The sequence below is a fragment of the Labeo rohita genome, chromosome 13 (genome assembly GCF_022985175.1).
Source record: "Labeo rohita strain BAU-BD-2019 chromosome 13, IGBB_LRoh.1.0, whole genome shotgun sequence".
NCBI classification, from domain to species: Eukaryota; Metazoa; Chordata; class Actinopteri; order Cypriniformes; family Cyprinidae; genus Labeo; species Labeo rohita.
In genome coordinates this window covers 12,511,685-12,533,034 of record NC_066881.1, presented here as the reverse complement: position 1 = coordinate 12,533,034, position 21,350 = coordinate 12,511,685, and the positions used below count along the sequence as shown (strand labels likewise).

General features: G+C 35.3%; 1 protein-coding gene across 6 annotated transcripts in view; it reads left to right on the top strand.

The window, feature by feature from the left end:
* letm1 (leucine zipper-EF-hand containing transmembrane protein 1) overlaps positions 1–19,486 on the top strand; it is a 32,091-nt gene extending 12,605 nt beyond the window's left edge. For 2 of the 6 annotated variants that reach the window (XM_051125648.1, XM_051125647.1), the window contains exons 4-16: positions 7,219–7,362; positions 7,499–7,636; positions 7,809–8,012; positions 9,825–9,944; positions 10,031–10,162; positions 10,281–10,460; positions 10,550–10,675; positions 12,065–12,097; positions 13,939–14,073; positions 14,151–14,344; positions 14,543–14,575; positions 15,783–15,921; positions 16,019–19,486. In XM_051125648.1, coding sequence (XP_050981605.1) covers positions 7,219–7,362; positions 7,499–7,636; positions 7,809–8,012; positions 9,825–9,944; positions 10,031–10,162; positions 10,281–10,460; positions 10,550–10,675; positions 12,065–12,097; positions 13,939–14,073; positions 14,151–14,344; positions 14,543–14,575; positions 15,783–15,921; positions 16,019–16,171 — 1,731 coding nt within the window. In that variant the 3' untranslated portion in view covers positions 16,172–19,486. The remainder of the gene's footprint in view (positions 1–7,218; positions 7,363–7,498; positions 7,637–7,808; positions 8,013–9,824; positions 9,945–10,030; positions 10,163–10,280; positions 10,461–10,549; positions 10,676–12,064; positions 12,098–13,938; positions 14,074–14,150; positions 14,345–14,542; positions 14,576–15,782; positions 15,922–16,018) is intronic. The other 4 variants (XM_051125652.1, XM_051125651.1, XM_051125650.1 and 1 more) reach the window with 3 other exon arrangements.
* The last annotated feature ends 1,864 nt before the right edge of the window (positions 19,487–21,350 follow it).

Below are 21,350 nucleotides of genomic sequence, written 5' to 3'. Positions count from 1 at the left end.
AGTAATGTCCACCTGAGATATCTTGTCCTTAGGACAGAAGTAAAAGAGAGGTTAATTGAGGCTATATGCATTAAAAGATTGGTTCACTTCCATAATAAAAATTACCTGATAATTTCCTCACTCCCATATCATCTAAGATGACATTAATGGAACATTAAGAGAAATTAATGTTTTTGAGAAAAAACATTCCAGGATTTTTCTCAGTATAGTGGACTGCAATGGGGATCAGTGGGTTGAAGGTCCAAACTGCAGTTTTAATGTAGTTTCCAAGGGGTCTTATCTATTGAAACGATTGGTAATTTTCAAAAAACTGCAGTAGCTCGACTTCATGCCTTACGTAGTGGATGTAGGTGGAAATACTGACCCAGTGTTTACAAAGCGAACGTGCAAAAAAAGTCACACGCCCTTTGCAAGAAAAAGTAAAACAATGACAGATTTTGAAGTCTGAGGAGAAAATGAGATGGATTTTTTCGCCCTACCCTACCTTTTTGAACCGAAGTACACAGACGAAGAACTAACCACGTGTGATCTTTCCAACGTGATTACACAATCAAACTCAAACAAAAGTTGAGGATGCAGGGCTAGTGCAAGGTAAGCATTTTTTGTTTAAAGCATATATATATATTTGGACTTTCAACCCGCTGATCCCCATTGAAGTCCACTATATGGACAAAATTCTGGATTGTTTATTGTCAATTTCTTTTCTAATGAACTAATCCTTTAACTTTATAACCTTTATTAAGCTATTGAATTCATAATTTCTGATGGACAATAAAACAGTGAAAAAATTGACCTACATCAAAGCATTTTTGACTCGGGTCAGTAAAAAAAAAACACCCAGTACATTCCATCATTTACAGTAACATGACCATGTTTTTGTTTTTTTGTTTTTTTAATAAGTAAGCCCACATTTTAAGAAAAAAATTCAAAATCCACATAGACCATACTGCTGTGCCACTTGTAAAATACCATTAAAAATTTTTAAACTTTAGTACTTCTATTATACAGTTTTTAGGGCTGTCAAACGATTATTCACATACAAAATAAAAGTTTGAGTTTGCCTAATATATATGTATGTGTGCTGTGTGTGATTATGTACATATAAATACACACAAATTAATGTATATATTTAGAAGAAATGATATGTACAAAATATTTGTATTTATATATAATGTAAATTATACAAAAATTATAATAAATACATATACTTGTAAATATTTCCTAAATATATACATGAATGTGTTTGTATTTATATATACATAATAATTACACACGGTACACATACATATATTAGGCAAATGTAAACTTTTATTTTGTATGCGATTAATCGCTTGACTAGGAATGGGCGATATGGGCATAAAAAATTATCACGATAATTTCTGGTATTTATTGCGATAACAATATCAATGATGATAATTCAGGGAAATCCTGTTTCTTTAGAGAAAAGTATTATCTTTTCTATTTTTACCCAAAATAGGGTGTTGTGGGCATTACTGAGTGCACATGTAGTGTAATGACTGTTTAATTCACTAGAATGTGAATCAAATTATTTGTACTTTCTGTACTGGAAGAAACATTAAGACGAATTCCTTGTGTGTGAAACACTTGGCAATAAAGCTCTTTCTGATTGGGAAGCCGGAGGGCGCCCTTGCGCAGAAAATCCACATATGATTTATAGTAGAAGTAATAGTACTGACGACGCTCCAGGAATCTCTATTTTAGTTATCGCTGTAGCTGAATAAAATGCAGATAGAGAAACTTGAAGACAATAAACATACGATTGCTACAATATATGGTTTGTCTGTGTTCTTCAAGCAATCTTGGGTATTTTTATAAGGATAAAGTATATTTATAATGCAATGCTAATTGACATAGCCTTTATAATACTATAAAATAGTATGATTTCTGCCTCATTCTGTGATATGAAGCCACGTCTGATTGCAAAAGGTTATTTCAAACACTCGACTATGAAGTTAAAATGGAGAAAAAGCATGTCAATAAATGATATCTCTGTTGGACAACAGGTTTGTAAACAGGCTCAAACACACATAAACTGCGTCGCACATTTGCTACTAATACGAGGGGTATATAACTGCAGCTTGGAGATCTCCAAATGGGGGCGGGAACTCCAAAAGAGGGTGGGCACTCCAAAATAGGGCATGGCTTCCTCCCTTTGATAGACAGGCACGACACGCATGCGCAATTTTCCCCCCGATCCACTTCAGCGCAAACTGCGCCCCACAGCTAATTCTAAAGATTTTATTGGTTGTGTCAGTCGCAGGGTTGATTACCTACACTATGCTACACAAATGCTAAAACTTAAACCTACCCCACACCTTACCCTAACCTTAACCAGTGAAATTAGGCTTGTTTGAGATGAACAATTTCTGCGCAGAATCGATCACCGGTGATCACCGCAAGATGCATGCCGGTTAGAAATGTGTCCGAGTTACGTCCGCCTTGCTCTGATGTCATGCTGACGTGTGGCAAAAAACTCTTGCGACTGCAAGGCGCAGTAGCTCTCCACCGACTGCGCTGACCAAAATCACGATGGGAAACGCCTGGATGACGACACAGCTTAAAGCTCATTGGTTCAGACAACCGTGATGTTGCCGTTCTTTTCTAAAATGTTTTATTTTTTAATCTAATATCATGTGGTTATGTATTTAAATTATGCATGAACATTCCCAAACACCATGCCAGTGTGATCTCTGCATGAGATGTGTGATTGTTGTCATATTTCTATAAAACTCTAAAATACACGTTTGTATTAAAGTAAAAATGGATGATAAATACGCCTTTCGTATGGAATTAAATAGCAAACACTTTGAGTGTCTTGTTCATATTTATTTTCATATAAAAACAACAGAGCTGAAATGATATCATGTTTATCAGCAACACAGCACGTGAGTGTGATAACACGATATCAGCCTTTGATCGCGTAGGTATCTGTTCTACTTCGAGAGGTCAGAACTGTCCGTCTTGACTGCACTTATTTCACTCCTCCCTTCACTGCAGCCGCCTACTCTCGCCTACATTTCAGGCGAGGCGCATCTCAAACGAGCCTATTGAGTGCATGTTGGGATTGGCGCTGAATAGCGTGGCTGAATGCGATATGACATCGTCGGGCCGTTTTGTAACTCCCCAACCAGACCTCACTGGAAAATTTGACCTTTTTAGTTACATTCAGCACCCCCTCCTACCCTGCGAATTTCAAGAACCGGGACGCCCCCGTTGCTTAAACCAAAGCGATAGAGTAAAACCTTTCCCCTGAGCTTCACTGGGACAGCTCGTGGGAGAGCTCGTGCGTGATTCCCATTTATATCATTAACCACTGGCCACGAGCTTTGGGGCTCTGCTCTCACTGAGCATATTTATTTATATAGCGTAGTTAATTTTATTTGAGAACAACTACAAACTGTTTATTTTATAAAGTTTAGTTTTGAAATGTAAGTCCATAACAATAGGCTGAAACCAGAGCCAACGGGGAAAGTCTTTGCGTGACGAGACCCCGCCCCATTTTGGAGGTTCTGCCCACTTTTGGATTTCCCGCCCCATTTTGGAGATCTCCGGTCTGCAGTTTTATATGATTGTATTATTGACTAATACAGTTAACGTTATTCAAGGCTCAGACCGTTTTTTGTCACACTGCACATTTTTGACCAAACCAATTCCAGATTGAGCTCTTCATTTAGCGATATACTAGATTTACGTCTGCCTTTAGTGCACTAGACTTTATCGTTATTATCGCGGGAAGACTCATTTTTATCGTGGGGAAAATTTTTTACAATTTTTTACATTTTTTTATCGCGAACTATAAGATATCGCCCATCCCTGCGCTTGACAGCCCTAGTTAATGCTTTTATTCATCAAGGACACAGTTAATCAAAGACATTTATTTTAAAAAAACTATTTAAAAGTAATTTCTGTTTCAAATAAATATTGTTCTTGATATTGAGATTTCTATTCATCAAAAAATCCTGAACAATCCAAATCATTATCCAGCAAATCAGTATACTAGTGTGATTTCTGAAGGATCATGTGACCCTGAAGACTGGAGTAATGATGCTAAAAATTCAGTTTTGTCATCACAGGAATAAATTACGTTTTAAAATATATTGAAACAGCCATTTAAAATTAAAATCATTTTATAGTATGTGACAGTTGTATTTTTTTTTCCCAATAAATGCAGCCTTGGTGAGCATAACATGATTTTGCGAAATTTTACCAACCCCAAACTTGGTAGTGTAATTACTAGGTTACTGCTTTTTTGTATTATATTTGGGTTTCCAAGCACACAGCAGGTTGCAGCTATCATTGTTGTATTACATGATCGACTCTGTTAGCATAGTGCTAATACCTTCCCAACCGCAAATTCTCAGACAGTTGCATGACTCAGCCTGTTGTAAAGTGACACCTTAGTGACGCATGCAAAATATAACCGTTGGAGGCCTCCATTGCGTTCTAAATCAGTACGTACTGGAAATTGCTCCGGCTTACTGTCAGAGGTCACTCTGTCACTCTCACAGAATAAACTGTCTGTCCTTGGGTTGCTAGGATATTAATGCCAAACATTATCCATTACATTACTCATAGAATTTCTCCACAGTCATGGCAGTATTATGGAGAATTGATGTTTGGTTTTAATCTGGTGATGATACATTTTTTCAAAAAAGTTAAGCTATGAAGCTTTGTTGTTGTTTAGTTTTGCACATGCAAGCGCTATTCACATTTTCTTCTAGCTAAAATCACATTATTACATTCTTAAAGCCTTTTAAAGAGTTTTTTTCACAGCATTCGGTTCGAAAACATCTACAGCTTGTTTAATACTCATGTTTGGGTAGTCATGGTTGGTTGTTATCAAGAGCTTACTGAGGTTCTCTTTATGTTGTGAGCTCTGTCAACATTAGCATTGCGAGGTATGCTAATGCCTCTGCCTCAGCTAGCATCTGTCGCACCTCAGTCTGGCCATTCTTCTGACCTGCTTCATTCTTAATCCAGCCTATTCACAACGGGGCTTGCACAGCGTGGGTTCCTTTAGCTTTTGATGTCAGTCTTCAACCCCCTTCCCAAGCCCTCTGTCCTGCTCTCTCCCGGCCACTTCCTTTGGAATGCCTTCACTCTCCATCCCACTCACTCGTATCTGAATATTTCACACTCCAGGCCTCCCTGTTTTCCTCTTCTCTCCCCCTCACGCTCTGTCTCTCTCTCTCTCTGCCTGTGGTGATATACATGTCAATGGGCCAAACACAAAGGCTCTTTTCAGGCCGGCCTGGTTTAAATTCTTTCCTATAGGACCGCTGACACACAGGTGGAATAAGGGGAGCAGGGACCCCTCTTATAAAGCTGAAGCTTCTTTGTTATCTAACCTCTCATTTTCTGAATTCATCACGTTTCATCAGCGATTATATATTAGACATATGGCGTGATTCAGGAAGGCAGTTCTTGCCATGGGGAGTGGATGCACTGATGGGTTGATCTCTGGTGTCTGCTTACTCACATTTCAGGTCTTGTTTGTTTGATTGTTTGTTTTATCTTTGTTTTGCTGTCCATTTTTCACTTTCAAATTGTATTTATTTACTTTTTATCTTGTTTTGTTTTGTTGTATTTTGCCTGTGTGTCCGAGCTGTCCTTTTTTATTTGTTTTATTTTATTTAATTTCATTTTATTTAACAGATGAATTATACATAAACGGGTTATGTTTCACAAAAAAAAACTAAACTATAATAAATAAATGTTAAGTTATCATTATTATTTTATTTATTTATTTTTGTGAAACATAACCTGGAATGTATGGTATATATAATTTACTCTTTCTTCAAAATAAAATGAAATAAATAGGAAGTTATCATTATTTTAATATTTATTTTATTTTATTTTGAAAAGAGTGAATTATAAACACAAAAAATAATAACCGTGGTATATAATAAAAATAAATACATAAATAGGAAATTATCATTATTGTTAATCTTTACTTTTTAAACTTTTATTTTGTTATATTTTATTTTATTTTACAGGAGTGAATTATACATACAAACTTCCAGGTTATGTGTCACAAAAGTAAAATGAAAATAAATAAACAAACAAACAATAAATAAATGGGAAGTTATCATTATTATTAATCTTTACTCTTTTTTATTTTATTTTATTTTATTTTATTTTATTTTATTTTATTTGACAGAAGCAGTGATTTATACCTAAGCACTTCCAGGTTATGTTTCACCAAAAAATAAATAAATAAATAAATAAAAAATAAATTAAAAAATCAGAAGTTATCATTATTATTAGTATTTCCTTTTTAACTTTTATTTTATTTTATTATTTTATTTTATTTTATTTTATTTTTATTTATTTATTTTTTCCCAGAAGGAGTGAATTATACACAAATGCTTCCAGGTTTTGTTTCACATAAAATAAAATAAATAAAAATAAATAAAAATAAAATGATAATAAAATAGGAAGTTATCATAGTATTAATCTTTCTTTTTTATTTTATTGTATTTTAGTTTATTTTAAAGGAGTGAATTATATCTAAACACTAACACTATTATGTTTCATAGTAAAATAAAATGTAAAAAAAATAGGAAGTTAGCATTATTATTAATATTTTTAAACACATTTTTATAATCTCTATTAATATTCTGGTGATTCTCATTCTCATTTATATAAAAAAGCCATATTGTACATAATAATTAAAAAAAAAAGCATGCATTTAATGCAGTTCAACAAACATGATGTGTAAGTGCTTTATAATTTAACTCGTGGATGCCAATAAAGAGGGTTTGTTTTTTACTAATGAGAATTGATAGAGATGAGGGCAAAGGTCCTTAATTCCCATGAAAATAGTGTAGCAATGTAGACAATTTTAAAGACGATTTTTTTTTTTTTTTTTGAAATCGGAACAGGAGGTTTTTGACAGGTTTTGTAAGATTCTCCCAAACCATAGAGAGGAAATGGGCAGTTTCAGAGAGAACTCTTCACTCTGTGAGTCTTTTCTCCTCCCAGCAGGATTTGAGCTCTAATTTTACTCTCTTACATAGTCCTGACATAGCAGATCACCCCTGTAGAATCATTCTTGGCGCTTTATAACAGGGATTTCAAGGCTTTTACTTCATTTTTAGCTCTAGAGATTAGATTTACCACCAGTGATCTATAATTGCCTGTCATCACCAAAACAACAGTCTGCTGATGTCACTGCCTATGTCATGTTAATTGCAGTTCCTGAGGACGTGTGCAGATGTCTTCCGGCTTCTACCCTTTCTGGTTTTTATCATCGTTCCATTCATGGAGTTTCTGCTTCCCATTGCACTGAAACTTTTCCCTAACATGTTGCCGTCCACATTTGAGACACAGTCCAAAAAGGTACGTTGACCTTTTGAGTTTTAATCCATAAAGACCTTAATCGTATTCCTGTCCTGCTCACACCTCTTATGCCTTTAATTATGCAATACTTATACCGAACCTGTTTGACCTCATGTCATATCTATCTCATATGTAGGAGGAAAGACTGAAGAAGGAGCTGAGAGTGAAATTGGAGATGGCTAAGTTCTTGCAGGACACCATCGAGGAGATTGCACTAAGAAACAAAGCAGCCAAAGGCAATGTGACCGAGGAGTTCTCCACTTTCTTTCAGAAGGTAAATCACAGTCACACATGCTCAGAACTCATCCTGAAAAACAACGGCACTGCTTCTCCAAGTGTTTCAAGCACAGCTCTGTATTGCCCCCATGTGGTGATGCTTATGAAGTTACTCCTAAGCTTTTTTTGAATGTGAACTCTCACTCACTTCCCTTTCTTTTCTCTCTCAGATTCGTGACTCAGGAGAGAGACCCAGTAATGAGGAGATCATACGTTTCTCTAAGCTGTTTGAGGATGAACTGACTCTAGATAATCTGACACGGCCGCAGCTGGTGGCTCTGTGCAAACTGCTGGAGCTGCAGTCCATCGGCACCAACAATTTCATGCGCTTTCAGCTCATCATGAAACTCCGAGCCATCCGTGCAGACGACAAGGTTAGAACCTTTTCTTTTTCAGCTGAGTATGTTTTGTCTAGAAGAGTCAGGAACTTTTGTAGGGCCCTATGATTTCTGTGATGCAGAAAATGAGGACAGAATCGCGGAATCCAGTTATAAAAATGAAATTCACTGTGTAACGCGGAATGTCACATAAGTTGCAAAAATTTGGATGAATAAATCAAAAGTAGGTCAGCAGTCAGGTCAAGTAGGTCAAGTAGATCAGCATATGACATGTCATTAGCCTATTGGGTCTGCATCTGTGCAGCATCTGTGCATGTTTTCAGCCTCTGCCACCTCAATATATGAGTACATAACACATGAGCAAATAACATAATATCTAGAACTGCTCTGAGAGTCACTTCATGAGCGTTTTACCATTTCTTATGAGAAAAACTGTCATCACACATGTACAAAGAGAAACGTAAAGGTCTTCACAGCAACCCATCAAAATAAAAATTTGGTTTAACTTTGGAAACTGTGACAGAAATATATTACTTAATGTAATGATAGTACTATAGTATTATTAATTTTAAGGAATATTTACCAGAAAAATTATTTACCAGCATTTATTTAGCAGAAAAATGTAAATACAGAACACAGTATTTCTGGAAAAATAATACATAAATAAATAAATACATACATACATACATTAAAAAAATCAGTTAATTAGAGATTCTTTTAATTGTTAAAATTTAATGAAACGGAATCCATAAAATTAATGGAAAATACAGAAGTTGGTCAACAATAAAACTGAATTTGAGGGAAAAAACATTAAACCTATTTTCATAAATGTAATAGACATGCTTTTTTAAATATTGCTTTTTAATTTAAGCATTAAAACTAGTCAGAAAAGTCTAGAAAAATTGAAACGGAATCCAGAAAAATTAAAACTAAATAAAAAAAGTGGAATTTTGGGGAAAAAGTAAAACGGATTTCATAGGGTCCTACTTTTCCATTGTCCTATTTATAACAGTATTATTTCATTTTTTTCACAGTTAAATAATTTAACTGGATAATAAATAGTTCTCCAAGTTAAATTGTACAGCACAATATTCAGCTTTTACAGTTCAATATTCCAATTTTTTAAATCTTTTTGAAAGGTTCTTATACTCAAGTCTTCATATATTTGATACAAAATATTATATTATAAAATATTATTACAATTTAAATGAACATATATGCATTTAATATATTATAATGTTGTTTATTACACCATATCCTAACTATACGTGATGCGTTGGGATCCCAGCGACAAGCAATTTGGGTGTCCACACCAGACATGACACGATAGAATCAAATATCACAGCCAATCAAAAGCGTGTGAGCGAACTCTTTCTGGAAGCGCACTGCACTCACAACGAAACATATACATTTATAATCTAATTCATAAATATTAAATCTTTTAATGGACACCTTTGCTTTAATAAATTTTAAAAAAGATTTGAGGTAAACTATCTGATGTTGCATTCAGTATGGCTATTAGGTCATGCGAAATGATATTCATACTCACATTAGACACATTTAACTTTGAATAAAGTACATAATTATTACCTGAGATTATCACTATTATTACTAGTTTGCATGTTGTTGTTGTTCCAGCTGCAACGTGCCAAAAATAGAATACGTTTTTAAAATAGAAATTTCATGTGTTGTTGTTGCGGCTGGTTAGGACAAAAACTCAGATTAACATGGAAAAGATTCCTTTTATCGTGCGTCTCGTTGCAATCATCATGAATCACATCGGCCAAAATTTCTATATCAGCTAGCTGATTCCTAGCTGATTTCTTTGCATTTGTTTGTGACTGACAGCTGATAGCAGAGGAAGGAGTGGACAGTCTGAATGTGAACGAGCTGCAGGCAGCATGTCGTGTGAGAGGGATGAGAGCTCTGGGTGTGACGGAGGAGAGGCTGAGAGAACAGCTTAAGCAGGTAAACATACTGCACTTCCCTCTATGATGATTTCTTCGTGGTAATACATCTTCTCATCATGCATTTCACATTTCTAAACATGTTAGTGGTTGGAGCTTCACTTGAATCAGCACATCCCCACATCTCTGCTGTTGCTGTCCCGAGCTATGTTCCTGCCAGACACGCTGTCCCCTGCAGACCAGCTTAAAACCACACTTCAGAACCTGCCAGAGATTGTGGTATGTACTGCACAATATATAGAATATTTACAATAAATGTAGGATAGTTTCACAAAAAAAATCTGCTTCAGATTTTCTTTGTGCAGTGACAGTGTGTTGTTCATTTGTACATTCACAGACTAAAGAGGCACAAGTGAAGGTTGCAGAGCTGGACTTCTCTAAAGTGGATAACAAAACCAAGCTGGAGGCCACGCTACAGGAAGAGGCAGCTATCCGACAGGAAAACAGAGAGCGGGAGCTGGAGAGGCTGGCTGATGCTGCAGAGAAAGAAAAGGAGCAAAAGGAACAGGCTGCACGGGTCATTAGTTACTTTCAGTCTGACAGTGATTCCTGCGTTATGCTTGTAGTATAGGGGAAATGTTCATGAAATGTTTTATGTGTTTCCAGGAGGCTGAGGTGGTGGAGTTGGAAGCGGAACGACGGGTGGATGCAGAACATGCTCTCTCCAATGTGGACGTGACCATCCATTCAGAAACACTACGAGATACTGCACCGGTGCTGGAGGGTATTAAGGTAAGACAGTCACGCACACAAAAAACACACCTTTACTTATCTAAATATGGACATTACACAGACTTCAATTATTTTTATATACAGATTTTAATATACTAAACCTAACCCTAACCCTACCCCTAACCGAAAACGTTCTGCCTTTTTACAATATATAGTTTTAATACCAGTTTTACAAATGAGGACTTCATTAAAGGAAGGTTTTTCTAATATTTGGGTACATATTTGTCCTCAAACTGTCCCCAAAATAGGCACACACATAAACACACACACACACTCACAAAGTTTTCTTGCTTAAATCTATATGATTTTTTTTTTTTAACTTTTATAAAACATTGAAGAAAAAATCTAATCAAAAGTGAGAACATTTGTGAGGAATTTAAATGTGCATTACAGTTCAAAATTTGGGTGTCAGGCAGGATTTTTTTTTAAAATAACGTTAATTAAGAAATTAATATGTCTATTCAACAATGATGCATTAAATTAATCAAAAGTGACAATAAAGTCAATTATAATGTTGAAAAATGCTGTTTGAACTTTCAACTATCAAAGAATCCTTAAAAAAATCATGGTTTCTGCAAAAATATTAAGCAACACAATTGTTTTCAACATTGATAATAATAAGAAATGTTTCTTGAGCATCAAATCAGCATATTAGAATGAGGAATAAATTACAGTTTAAAATATATTACAATAGAAAACAGTTATTGTTTTCCTTTTTTTACTGTGGTTTTGAGCAAATAAATGCAGCCTTGGTGAGCGTAAGAGACTTAAAAACAATAAATACAAAAAACTTACTGACCGCAGACTTATGAAACAGTAGTGTACATTACTAATAATCTGTCAGACATTATAAAAATATTATTTATTAATGAGTAATGAAAACTATTATAAAGTGTTTTATAACCCTTTTAAGGCAAGTCACTCCACACAACAGCAAATCTTGGCAGTGTCTTCAGTCAGCTATTTTGTATCGTGGTAATAAACATGAAAGTATAAACATGAAAGTATAAACCTGTTCTGCTTGAACTGGGAAAAACTGAAACATCCAATGCTGTTAAATGTGTTGATAAACTAGTTGATACATAAAATGGTATTGAAGTATAAATTTCACTTTCTTTAGCTGATTTCATTCTATAAAGAAAAAGATCTGGGCTGCATTTCCCCAAAGCATCGTAAGCTTAAGTAGGTCGTGGAACCATTGCCACCAATAGTCTCTACAATCAACTTAGCTTACGATGCTTTTGAGAAACGCAGCCCTGGTTGGTCCAGCTAATTCACTTCTCTGACTTGATTGTGTTGTAGAACAGGATCTTGTGCTGTCATGTCACAGGAACTGCTTTTTCTCTATTTTTGTGTGTTGTGTATCATTTTGCGTGTTTATTTCTTTAGTTCGAGCAGTGGCAGAGGTATCTGCGCATTCAGGTTAGATGCTGAACTGCTTCCCATATGGAGACCACCACACTGATGCTCTGCTTTCCTAATCACTTATTGCGTGCTTTCCATCAATTAGTTTCATAATCGGAGCTTTTCAACTGGGGTTAGACATAGTTTCTTGTATGGCTTGTTATTTTAGCATAACATGCACTAAAGAATTACTGCATGAAATATTTTGTATGAATACAGTGATTTGAATAAGCAGAGGCATTTAGTGTGGTTATACCTGCATCCTCCTTTCCACTTCACCCAAACTCTCTCTTCCTATATGAGTATGTGTCTGTAGCAAATTGCGTATGAAACATGGTTCCTCATGGTTGTTTGTTTTATGTTGCTCAGAGACCCACTGTATTAGCCCTACAATGTGTTTCAGTTGGTTTTAGTGACCTTTCTTTAAACACCTATGTTGTATGGAAGACCTTCCTCTCCTCTGACTGATCCTCTTATAAAAGAGCAACCTCTTTATGTCTCTGCATCAGAGTTGGGGAGTAACTAATACATTTTTCAAAAGTGTGACAGTAGTTCAACTGTTCACTTTATAAAAAATTGTTAAAATTATAAAAATGACCCGGTGCAAAAGTTTACATCCCCTTGATTTTTAATACTGTGTTGTTACCTGAGTGATCCACAGCTGTGTTTTTTTGTTTAGTGATAGTTGTTTATGAGTCCCTTGTTTGTCCTGAACAACTGCCTGCTTTTCTTCAGAAAAATCCTTTAGGTCCCACAAATTCTTTGGTTTTCCAGCATTTTGTATGTTTGAACCCTTTCCAACAATGACTAAAATGACTATGATTTTGAGATCCATCTTTTCACACTGAGGACAGCTGAGTTACTCATATGCGACTATTACAGAAGGTTTAAACACTCACTGATGCTCCAGAAGGATACACGATGCATTAAGAGCTGGGGGTGAAAATTTTTGAACAGAATGGAGATGTGTACATTTTTCTTATTTTGCCTAAATATCATATTTTTTCATTTAGTACTGCCCTTAAGAGGTTACAGAAGATAGTTACATGTTTCCCAGAAGACAAAATAAGTTTTTTAATTTACCCTGATCTTCAAATTCCAAAAGTTTTCACCCCCAGCTGAATGTTTCCTTCTGGAGCATCAATGAGTGTTTGAACCTTCTGTAATAGTTGCATATGAGTCCCTCAGCCATCCTCAGTGTAAAAAAGATGGATCTCAAAATCATACAGTTATTATTGGAAAGGGTTCAAATACACAAATGCTGCAAATCCAAAGAATTTGTGAGACCTGAAGGATTTTCCTGAAGAACAGTGGGCAGTTTAACTGTTTAGGACAAACAAGGGACTCATGAACAAACTATCAAACAAAAACAAAAAACACAGCTGTGGATCATTCAGGTAAGAACACAGTATTAAGTATCAAGGGGATGTAAACTTTTGAAGGGGGTCATTTTTATAAATTCAACTATTATTTTCTCTTGTGGACTATATTTTATGTGAAGTATCTTATTCAGGTCAGTACTAAATAAAAAATAACATGCATTTTGTATGATCCCTCTTATTTTGGTAAATTAACATTTTTAATGATTCTGAAAGGGGGGTGTAAACTTTTGACCTCAACTGTGTATAGTGATTTTATTTGGAAAAATAACTTTTGGTGATTAAATAAGTTACATGGAATTTCCATCCACTTTTTATGTGTTTCTTCATTAAATTTGGGTTAGATTTTGTTCAGTTTCCAGAGCTTACATCTAATGTAGTCCACCACTGATTCAAATGTTCCCCAACACTGCTGTGCATTTATTAAAATGCGTGCATGTTCACTGGAGGGAGAGTTTATGGACACTGTGTCATTTTCAGGGAGAGGAGATTACTAAGGAGGAGATTGACATGCTGAGTGATGCCTGCACCAAACTGAAGGAGCAGAAGAATCTCCTCACCAAAGAGAAAGAGGAGCTGGAGGACCTGAAGGATGATGTGCAGGAGTACAGCGAGGTGAGTACCATAAACCAATGGTTCATTTTCATCTGTCATAAGCATTTGAACTTGATATCTACTATGTCTCTCTACAGGACCTGGAGGAGATCAAGCGAGAGCTATCCAAGACAGGACAGGAGAAAGTCGTGAAGGAGTCTAAAGCAAGTCAGCGTCTGTCGAAGCGGGTCAACCGCATGATTGGCAGAATGGATAAGATCATCAATGAGCTGGAGAAGGACAAGATTGTACTAGACGGACAGATGGACAGTGGGACCACACCACCAATTGGGTAAGAGACCTTGATTTGCATGACATTGTATGGAATTGGGTTATGGTGATGGTGGTTTCTGTGTGTCATCAGTAATGCATGATGTTGCAATCGACAGTAAAATGGTGGTGGAAGAATAAACGGGTTGTAAACGCGAACCAAAACAGAAGGGTTCCCAGTCCAATTAAAAATCTTTTTTGTTGTTGTTGTTTTTTTTAGATTGTTCTTTGAGAAACATAGTGACTTGCCAAGGTAAGAACAGGAGAGACCTCTCGCCTTTCATTTCGTTTGTCGCATTAACTTAAAAATATGGACTAAACACCATATTTTTTTAACCAAGTAAATTTGAGGGGTCTGAAGTGTGATTTTTGTTTGATTTAATATTTTAATCCATCAGCAGTCCGCTTGTCGTTTTGTTTACTAGCATTTTTTTAATTAATCAGTTGTGTGATTAGGATTGTGCTGTGAAATCTTGTTTACTTGTTCTCAAGTATAAGACGGATCACTTATTTTAAGGCTTTTGTTTTCGTCTTCTGCAAATAAGACTTGTATGATTTAGTCCAAAATTCTTAAAGGGGTCATCGGATGCTAAGTTCACTTTTTCAAGTTGTTTAAACATTAATGTGTGTTGGCAGTGTATGTACAAATCTACCCTATAATGATAAAAATCCATGTTTTTTAAGCTGTAAAAATAATATCCCCTTTTTCAAATCGAGCCATTCTCTGTGGCGTCACACCGACAGAGGCCGCTCCCACAATAGTTGATTGACATGAGCGTTTTACCTCAGATCAGCTGTAACAGTCCGACCTCCATTGTTTTGATGCCGGAGCAGGGATGTAAGTTAGACAAGTATATCTCCGATTGAGCGATTGAGGTGTTGTGTTGCTGGATGTAATAATGAACATAGTGGTCATCATTTACTCCCGACATCTGAGCCGCTGAAGACGCAGTGGGTTACGTTTGTTTGTGAAGGGAATGTCTCCCGATCTACATATATCCGTCTATGTTTGTGCGAATCATTCGTGATCCAGCGTCACCTACAGCAGAAGTGAGTATAAGGGTTTCTTTATAAATCTCTGCAATCACCTTTCCTAATAACGTGCTAGTTAGCAAGTTTCGAGGCTAAACGCACTAAGATAAAGGTAAAAAGGGTGTTGTTTTCCACAACCATTGAGAATTTTTAACCAAAGTATATTATAGACCTTTCATTAAGACCCTGAAGAATCATATCCGCTTGTGGAAAATAGGCATCCGGTGGCTTCTTTCAAAGATTAGTGAATCATTTTTTCATTAATGACTCCAAAAACTCTTTCTCTCACGAACGTCTCTTCTGGGAACCCTGCACGGCTGTCTTGGCATGCGACTGGTTGATTCGTGAACGTACTCGTCCTCCACCATCTTACCCCCTTTTGTTATCAAGTAACCGTTCCCTGTATGCAGTCTGTTTATGTCCTACAGGGAGAATCTGATAAGCATCAATGAGCTCATTACAGTCATGAAGCAGATCCAGAACATTCCTGAACACAAGCTGCAAAGCATCGCAGACGCGCTCGACGAAAACAAAGATGGCAAGATAGACATTGATGATGTCTTAAAGGTAACAAGATGGGACTTCTTCGGTCTCTCGTTGATTGGTTGAATCAGCATTATAGTTTGACATTGATTTATCTGGTATATGTGTGCTTGTGTGTTAGGTGGTAGAGCTGATTGATAAGGAGGACATCGATATCTCCACCAACCAGGTGGCAGAGATTATGGTGATGCTGCAGAAGGAGGAGAAGCTGGTGGAGAAAGAGAAAGCCAAGGAGAAGGTCGAGAAGGAGCAGGCAGCTAAAATCCAAAACTAGACTATCCGTATAGGGAATGGAAAAGATCCAGAAGCTTTTAAAGCTTTTCAGGTTTATGAATATGTGTTAAAAAGCTTCAGAGTGAAACTAAAAACAGTGCTGACCTCCCATATGGATTCATCTGTATATATAGAACAAAGAAAGAACAAAGAACAAACTAAAATTGGTTTGTGCAAATAAGACTGTTGTATAATAAGTGAATTAAGATATTTATTTATTAATACAATTACGAAAGTAAGGCACCTTGGAGCGCCACTAAATTAAACTAAAGCTAAAATAACACAGGAAATGAAGCAGTACAACATTGCCACGATTTAACTAATATGAGGGAACAAATTAAGTCATGTGAACGAAATCTTAAAGTGGATATTAAGACTTGTATGGCTTAATATAACATAAGTAGTAGAAAACCCATTATTTCGCTCAGTGAGCTACTGGCACTACCTGTTGCTATTTTTAATACAACACAACTTGAAAAATGAAATACTAATACAATGCCACATGCAGGTTTTGGTTGTAATTTTCAGTCAAAGGGCAACAAGAGAAGCGATGTAAGTCTTTTTATTAGGAGAAAAGAATGGGAAGATTCCCTTGGATGAATAAAACCTTCTAAAGACCCGCATCTTTGTTCTCTCACTTTAGCTCTGCCTTCGAGGCTTTTAGTAGAACACAGATACTGAAAGAGCTTATAAAAGGCAGAGACAAGAAACGCTAGATGCCATGCTGGCAGCATGTAAACAAACCAATGCTTGGCATGACACCCAGCTTTGATTTCACTCGATATCAAGGGGCGTTTAGACTTCTTGTGAGGAAAAATCTATGATACGGTTTGGTTTAAGCCTATGCTTATATCCATCAATGCCTGTAAGCTCTTTCAGTAGCTGTGGCTTCATATCAGTATTTTATTTTCCAGGTTATGTTGAAGTAAATATAGCAACAGGTAGCGCCAGTAGCTCACTGAGTGCAACCATTTCATATCATCGAAATAATGGTGTCCCCCATAGTCCAAAATATGTATAAACAGATTTTTTTTTTAAATAAGGTTAGTCTTTCATGCGTTTCTACTACATATTTCAGTAATAGACAACAGTTATGTTATTTTAAGCCATACAAGTCTTAATACCCAGGTTTCCTGTAATTAATGGCCATCATATCTTTTATTAGAGGCTCCATAAATTCAAAAATAAATTTTGAAAGAATATTGGATCATATATTTACAAAAAGACCCACTTAAATGTCAAATGTGTCTTTTCTGGCACAAATCGGACTGTTTATTTGAGCGGCTGGATATAATGACATAAGTGCAACCATTAGCATGAGTTTGGGGTGCAACTATCAGCCTTTTTTTTTTTTTTTTTTTTTTTTTTTAATTAATTTATAAAACGTAAACGTTATTATTTTCATAATCTTACAACATGGCAGTGATGTCATTTCCTGTGATCTGAGGTCATTTCCTCTCTTTGCACATCACATCACATCACCTGTCACCATCATTCCACTACTCGTCCCCTTTTATTGTCCTGTTTGTATTTCTTTTCAGTTCACAAGCTTCATGAGATTCTTGAATGTTGGTTAGATGATGCTGATATCACACTCATGTTTATTTAATAACCAAAGAAGCTTTGTTGCAGATATTATGCTTGATTTATACTTGTACATACACATTCAAGTCACCAAGCACTGCAGCTTTCAGCAAAAGTCTGAAATAATATTGGGACGTATCCCTTCAGCACTTGAGCTTAATTCAGGGCAGAAGCTTTTGTACAGACTTGAAGATGGCTGAGTCAAATCCAGTTTTTTATTTAACTTTTATCTTTGATTTCAGCATCACACTTACATTGTGGCCTTAGTAATCAATATCCCTTATCCAAAATAAGCTTAAATTGAGATATAGCTATATTAATAATTGCTGGTATTTGCATTGTAAATATCTGTGCAGTGGGCATCTCTGTTAGCTAGCTTGGGTAAATGATAGATGAACTGTGTTTGTGAATATTTGTATGTGTGACAAAGTTCTGCTGGGTACCTGAAAGAGAAAAATGGAAGTCAGCGCAGACAGAATCAGGGTACGGCTCAGCTAGTGACCTGGATGATCCCTCACTCCTTACATGGAGAGAGCGGCAGCTCTCATAGCAGAGCACCTACACTAACTGGAATGTGTCCATCAGCATGAGACTCGCATGCTCACTGGAGTCTGGTAGCATAGTTTCACAGGGCACATAAGGCAGGGGATACATCATCTTAACCCTAAACATGTCATAGCGAGGGACCAGCATGTCTAACCTCAAAACACTGTTCCTGTGCTGTGTCTCAGAGAGAGAGACTGGGTGCCTATTTCACATCGTGTCCCTTAAAAGGATAGTTCGCCCAGAAATTACAATTTGGTCATTATTTATTCGCCCTCATGTTTTCTTATTGCGTAACACACAAAATGAGATGTTTAGCAGAATGTTCATGCTGCTCTTTTCCATACAAGAGAAAAAAGTCATATGTTTATAACCACTTGAGGACGAGTAAATGATGACAGGATTGTCATTTTTGGGGGGTAAACTGTCTATGATTTACCTAGGGGACCCTTAACTACAGTAATGGCGTTTAGGCCTTAAAATATTTTCATTAATTAGTATTATAAGAATATTAAAAGTCCATGTTTGTTTTTTAGAGCAAGTATTTTATGCTGACGTGTAATTGCACTATAATTATTAAGAGCTTTATTTTTTTTCCCCCCATTTTTGGCGTGTCGATCTAGACTCAGGAAGATGCATGTAATGTCTGTTTGCACTCTAAGAGATATTTTGAGGAAACGCACACTTTAATTTTTAAAGTGATAGATGCGACGAAGTGTGAATATTGTAGAAAGGTATAAAAATACCTTGCTTATTGTGTTTTGTTTTGCAATTTTAAATTGAGTTTGCATTCAGATTAATTTATAAAAGACAGTGCATGTGCACATAAAAGTGACCACAGATGAAAGGGAGTAAAGAGATGATGGAAACTAATTTACTGCTTAAGCAAATTTAAGTTAATTTGATTTATTATTTTTTCCTTTTATGGCCTGTACATTGTGTCTTTAATGGTATTTACTTGACCGTCCTGTATTTTAGAAGGTTCAAAACCTAAATACTGTTACGCTAGTTAACCTGTAGACTGAATAATGGGTGAAAATGAGAGTGATACGTGCAAAAATGTAATTGAAAATCAGAATGACGTATGACGTAAAATAATTATTTTATTTTATTGTTCATACTACCTATGTAAATATACTATTTACATACCAGTGGTTCCAAAGTCTAATAAAATCAAACTGATCTTTAAGTTGTATACTTTTTTCTTTAGTTTTGACTCAAATCCATGTGCATTTTCATGTTTCATATATCATTTTGTCTTACTTTTTTTTTTATCATGGAATTGCTTTTTACCCCCTGCTTAGGGCCCTATGATTTCCGAGATGCGGAAAACACGGACTGAATCCAATCTTAAAAATGGAATTTACCGCATAATGAGGAATGTCATGGAATATGTCAAATTTTTGGATGAATAAATCAAAAGTTGGTCAGTACACTTAAATCAAACACTTTTTTAGTGTTTCTGGAAAAAAAAAAAAAAATTAAAGAAATAAAATAATTATAATTATATATATATATATATATATATATATATATATATATATATATATATATAATCAATTATTTAGAGATGCTTTTAATTATTGAAATTTGGTAAAAATAAATAAATAAATAAATAAATAAAAGTTAAATCGATCGTATGTCATAGGGCCTTAAAACGTAATTTCTGTTAAACTTTTAATAAATTGCTGTTAAATTGTGTAAATTTAATCATTTCAATCAATTAGACATGCTTTTTGATTTAATAATTTTATTTAACCATTAAATCAAAATCTAGAAAAATTAAAATGAAAAAAAAAAAAAAAAACTGAATCCAGAAAAATTAACATGGGGAAAATTTTTTTTTTAATTCAGAACAGAATTTGGGGAAAAAAATAAAACATTTCATAGGGCCCTACCTGCTGCATTATTCACCTGAAATCACTGACGGCACAGTATCAGTCTCAGATCCAACCTGTCTTCTCTGAAGTAACAATTCAATTAATTTATTTGTAATATAATTATAATTCAAGTGTATCTTCAATTTCATATGGCTGTGTAGTATAAATTCAAGTGTAACTTAAATTTAGATGCAGATTTGTTATTATTATTATTATTATTATTATTATTATTATTATTATTATTATTATTATTATTATTGTTTTCATTTATTTATTATTTATTTATTTCACATAAAAGTTTTCGTTTTAAAACACTCTCCGTCCACACTAGCATTTTCAAGCATTTTCCAAATGTTTCTCATCCACACTGAAACGTAGGAAAACGTTATATTCGCCATACTGCGCATGTGTAAAAACTCACTGATATGATACAGACTTACCCACATCCGAATTGATCCACTTTGGAGAGCGTTTTCAAAAAGCTCTGTTTTCCTTGACCAAAAATGCCCCGTCAGTGTGGACGGAAGGCCAAAACAGAGAGAAAAAGATGTGTTTTCAAACAAAACCGTATTAGTGTGGACATGGCCTCAGAAACACTGCTTAAACAGCTTCTGCTGAAGTGAAAATAGGACTGTATGAGACAATAAGGAGAGAAGAGTCTTCTGAGATTATAAAGCACACTTAAACTAGACTAGTATATGAGATTAAACTGCACAGAAGTTCAGTTAGACTGCACTTTGCTGTTTTTCTGATACTTCAGAAGACATTTTATAAGAAAGAAAAGATGTTTGAAGACAACATTTCAAATTTGCATGCACGGACAGTTCTCTGTTTTTCTGATTAATCCATTAGATGGGTATGATAAAACACTGAAGTTTTTAGATCGTGTTAAGACCTGTCCCATTCGTGTTCATTTGATGTATAGCAAAATTGGCCAGACCACTAGGTGGCGCTATAGCCTTAGACAATAAAAGTAATGACAGCCATGTCGACAAGTTCTTATTTGTAACACTGCAATTAAGTCAAACACAGTTTGGTGCATTGCTTGACCTCTAATATTATAAATGTTCTTGCACCAGTTCCAAATACTATGAGCATTCATGAGTGGATTATAAACTTTCAGAAATAAAAGGTACAAAAGTTGTCACTACGGGCAGTGGTACCCTTTAAAAA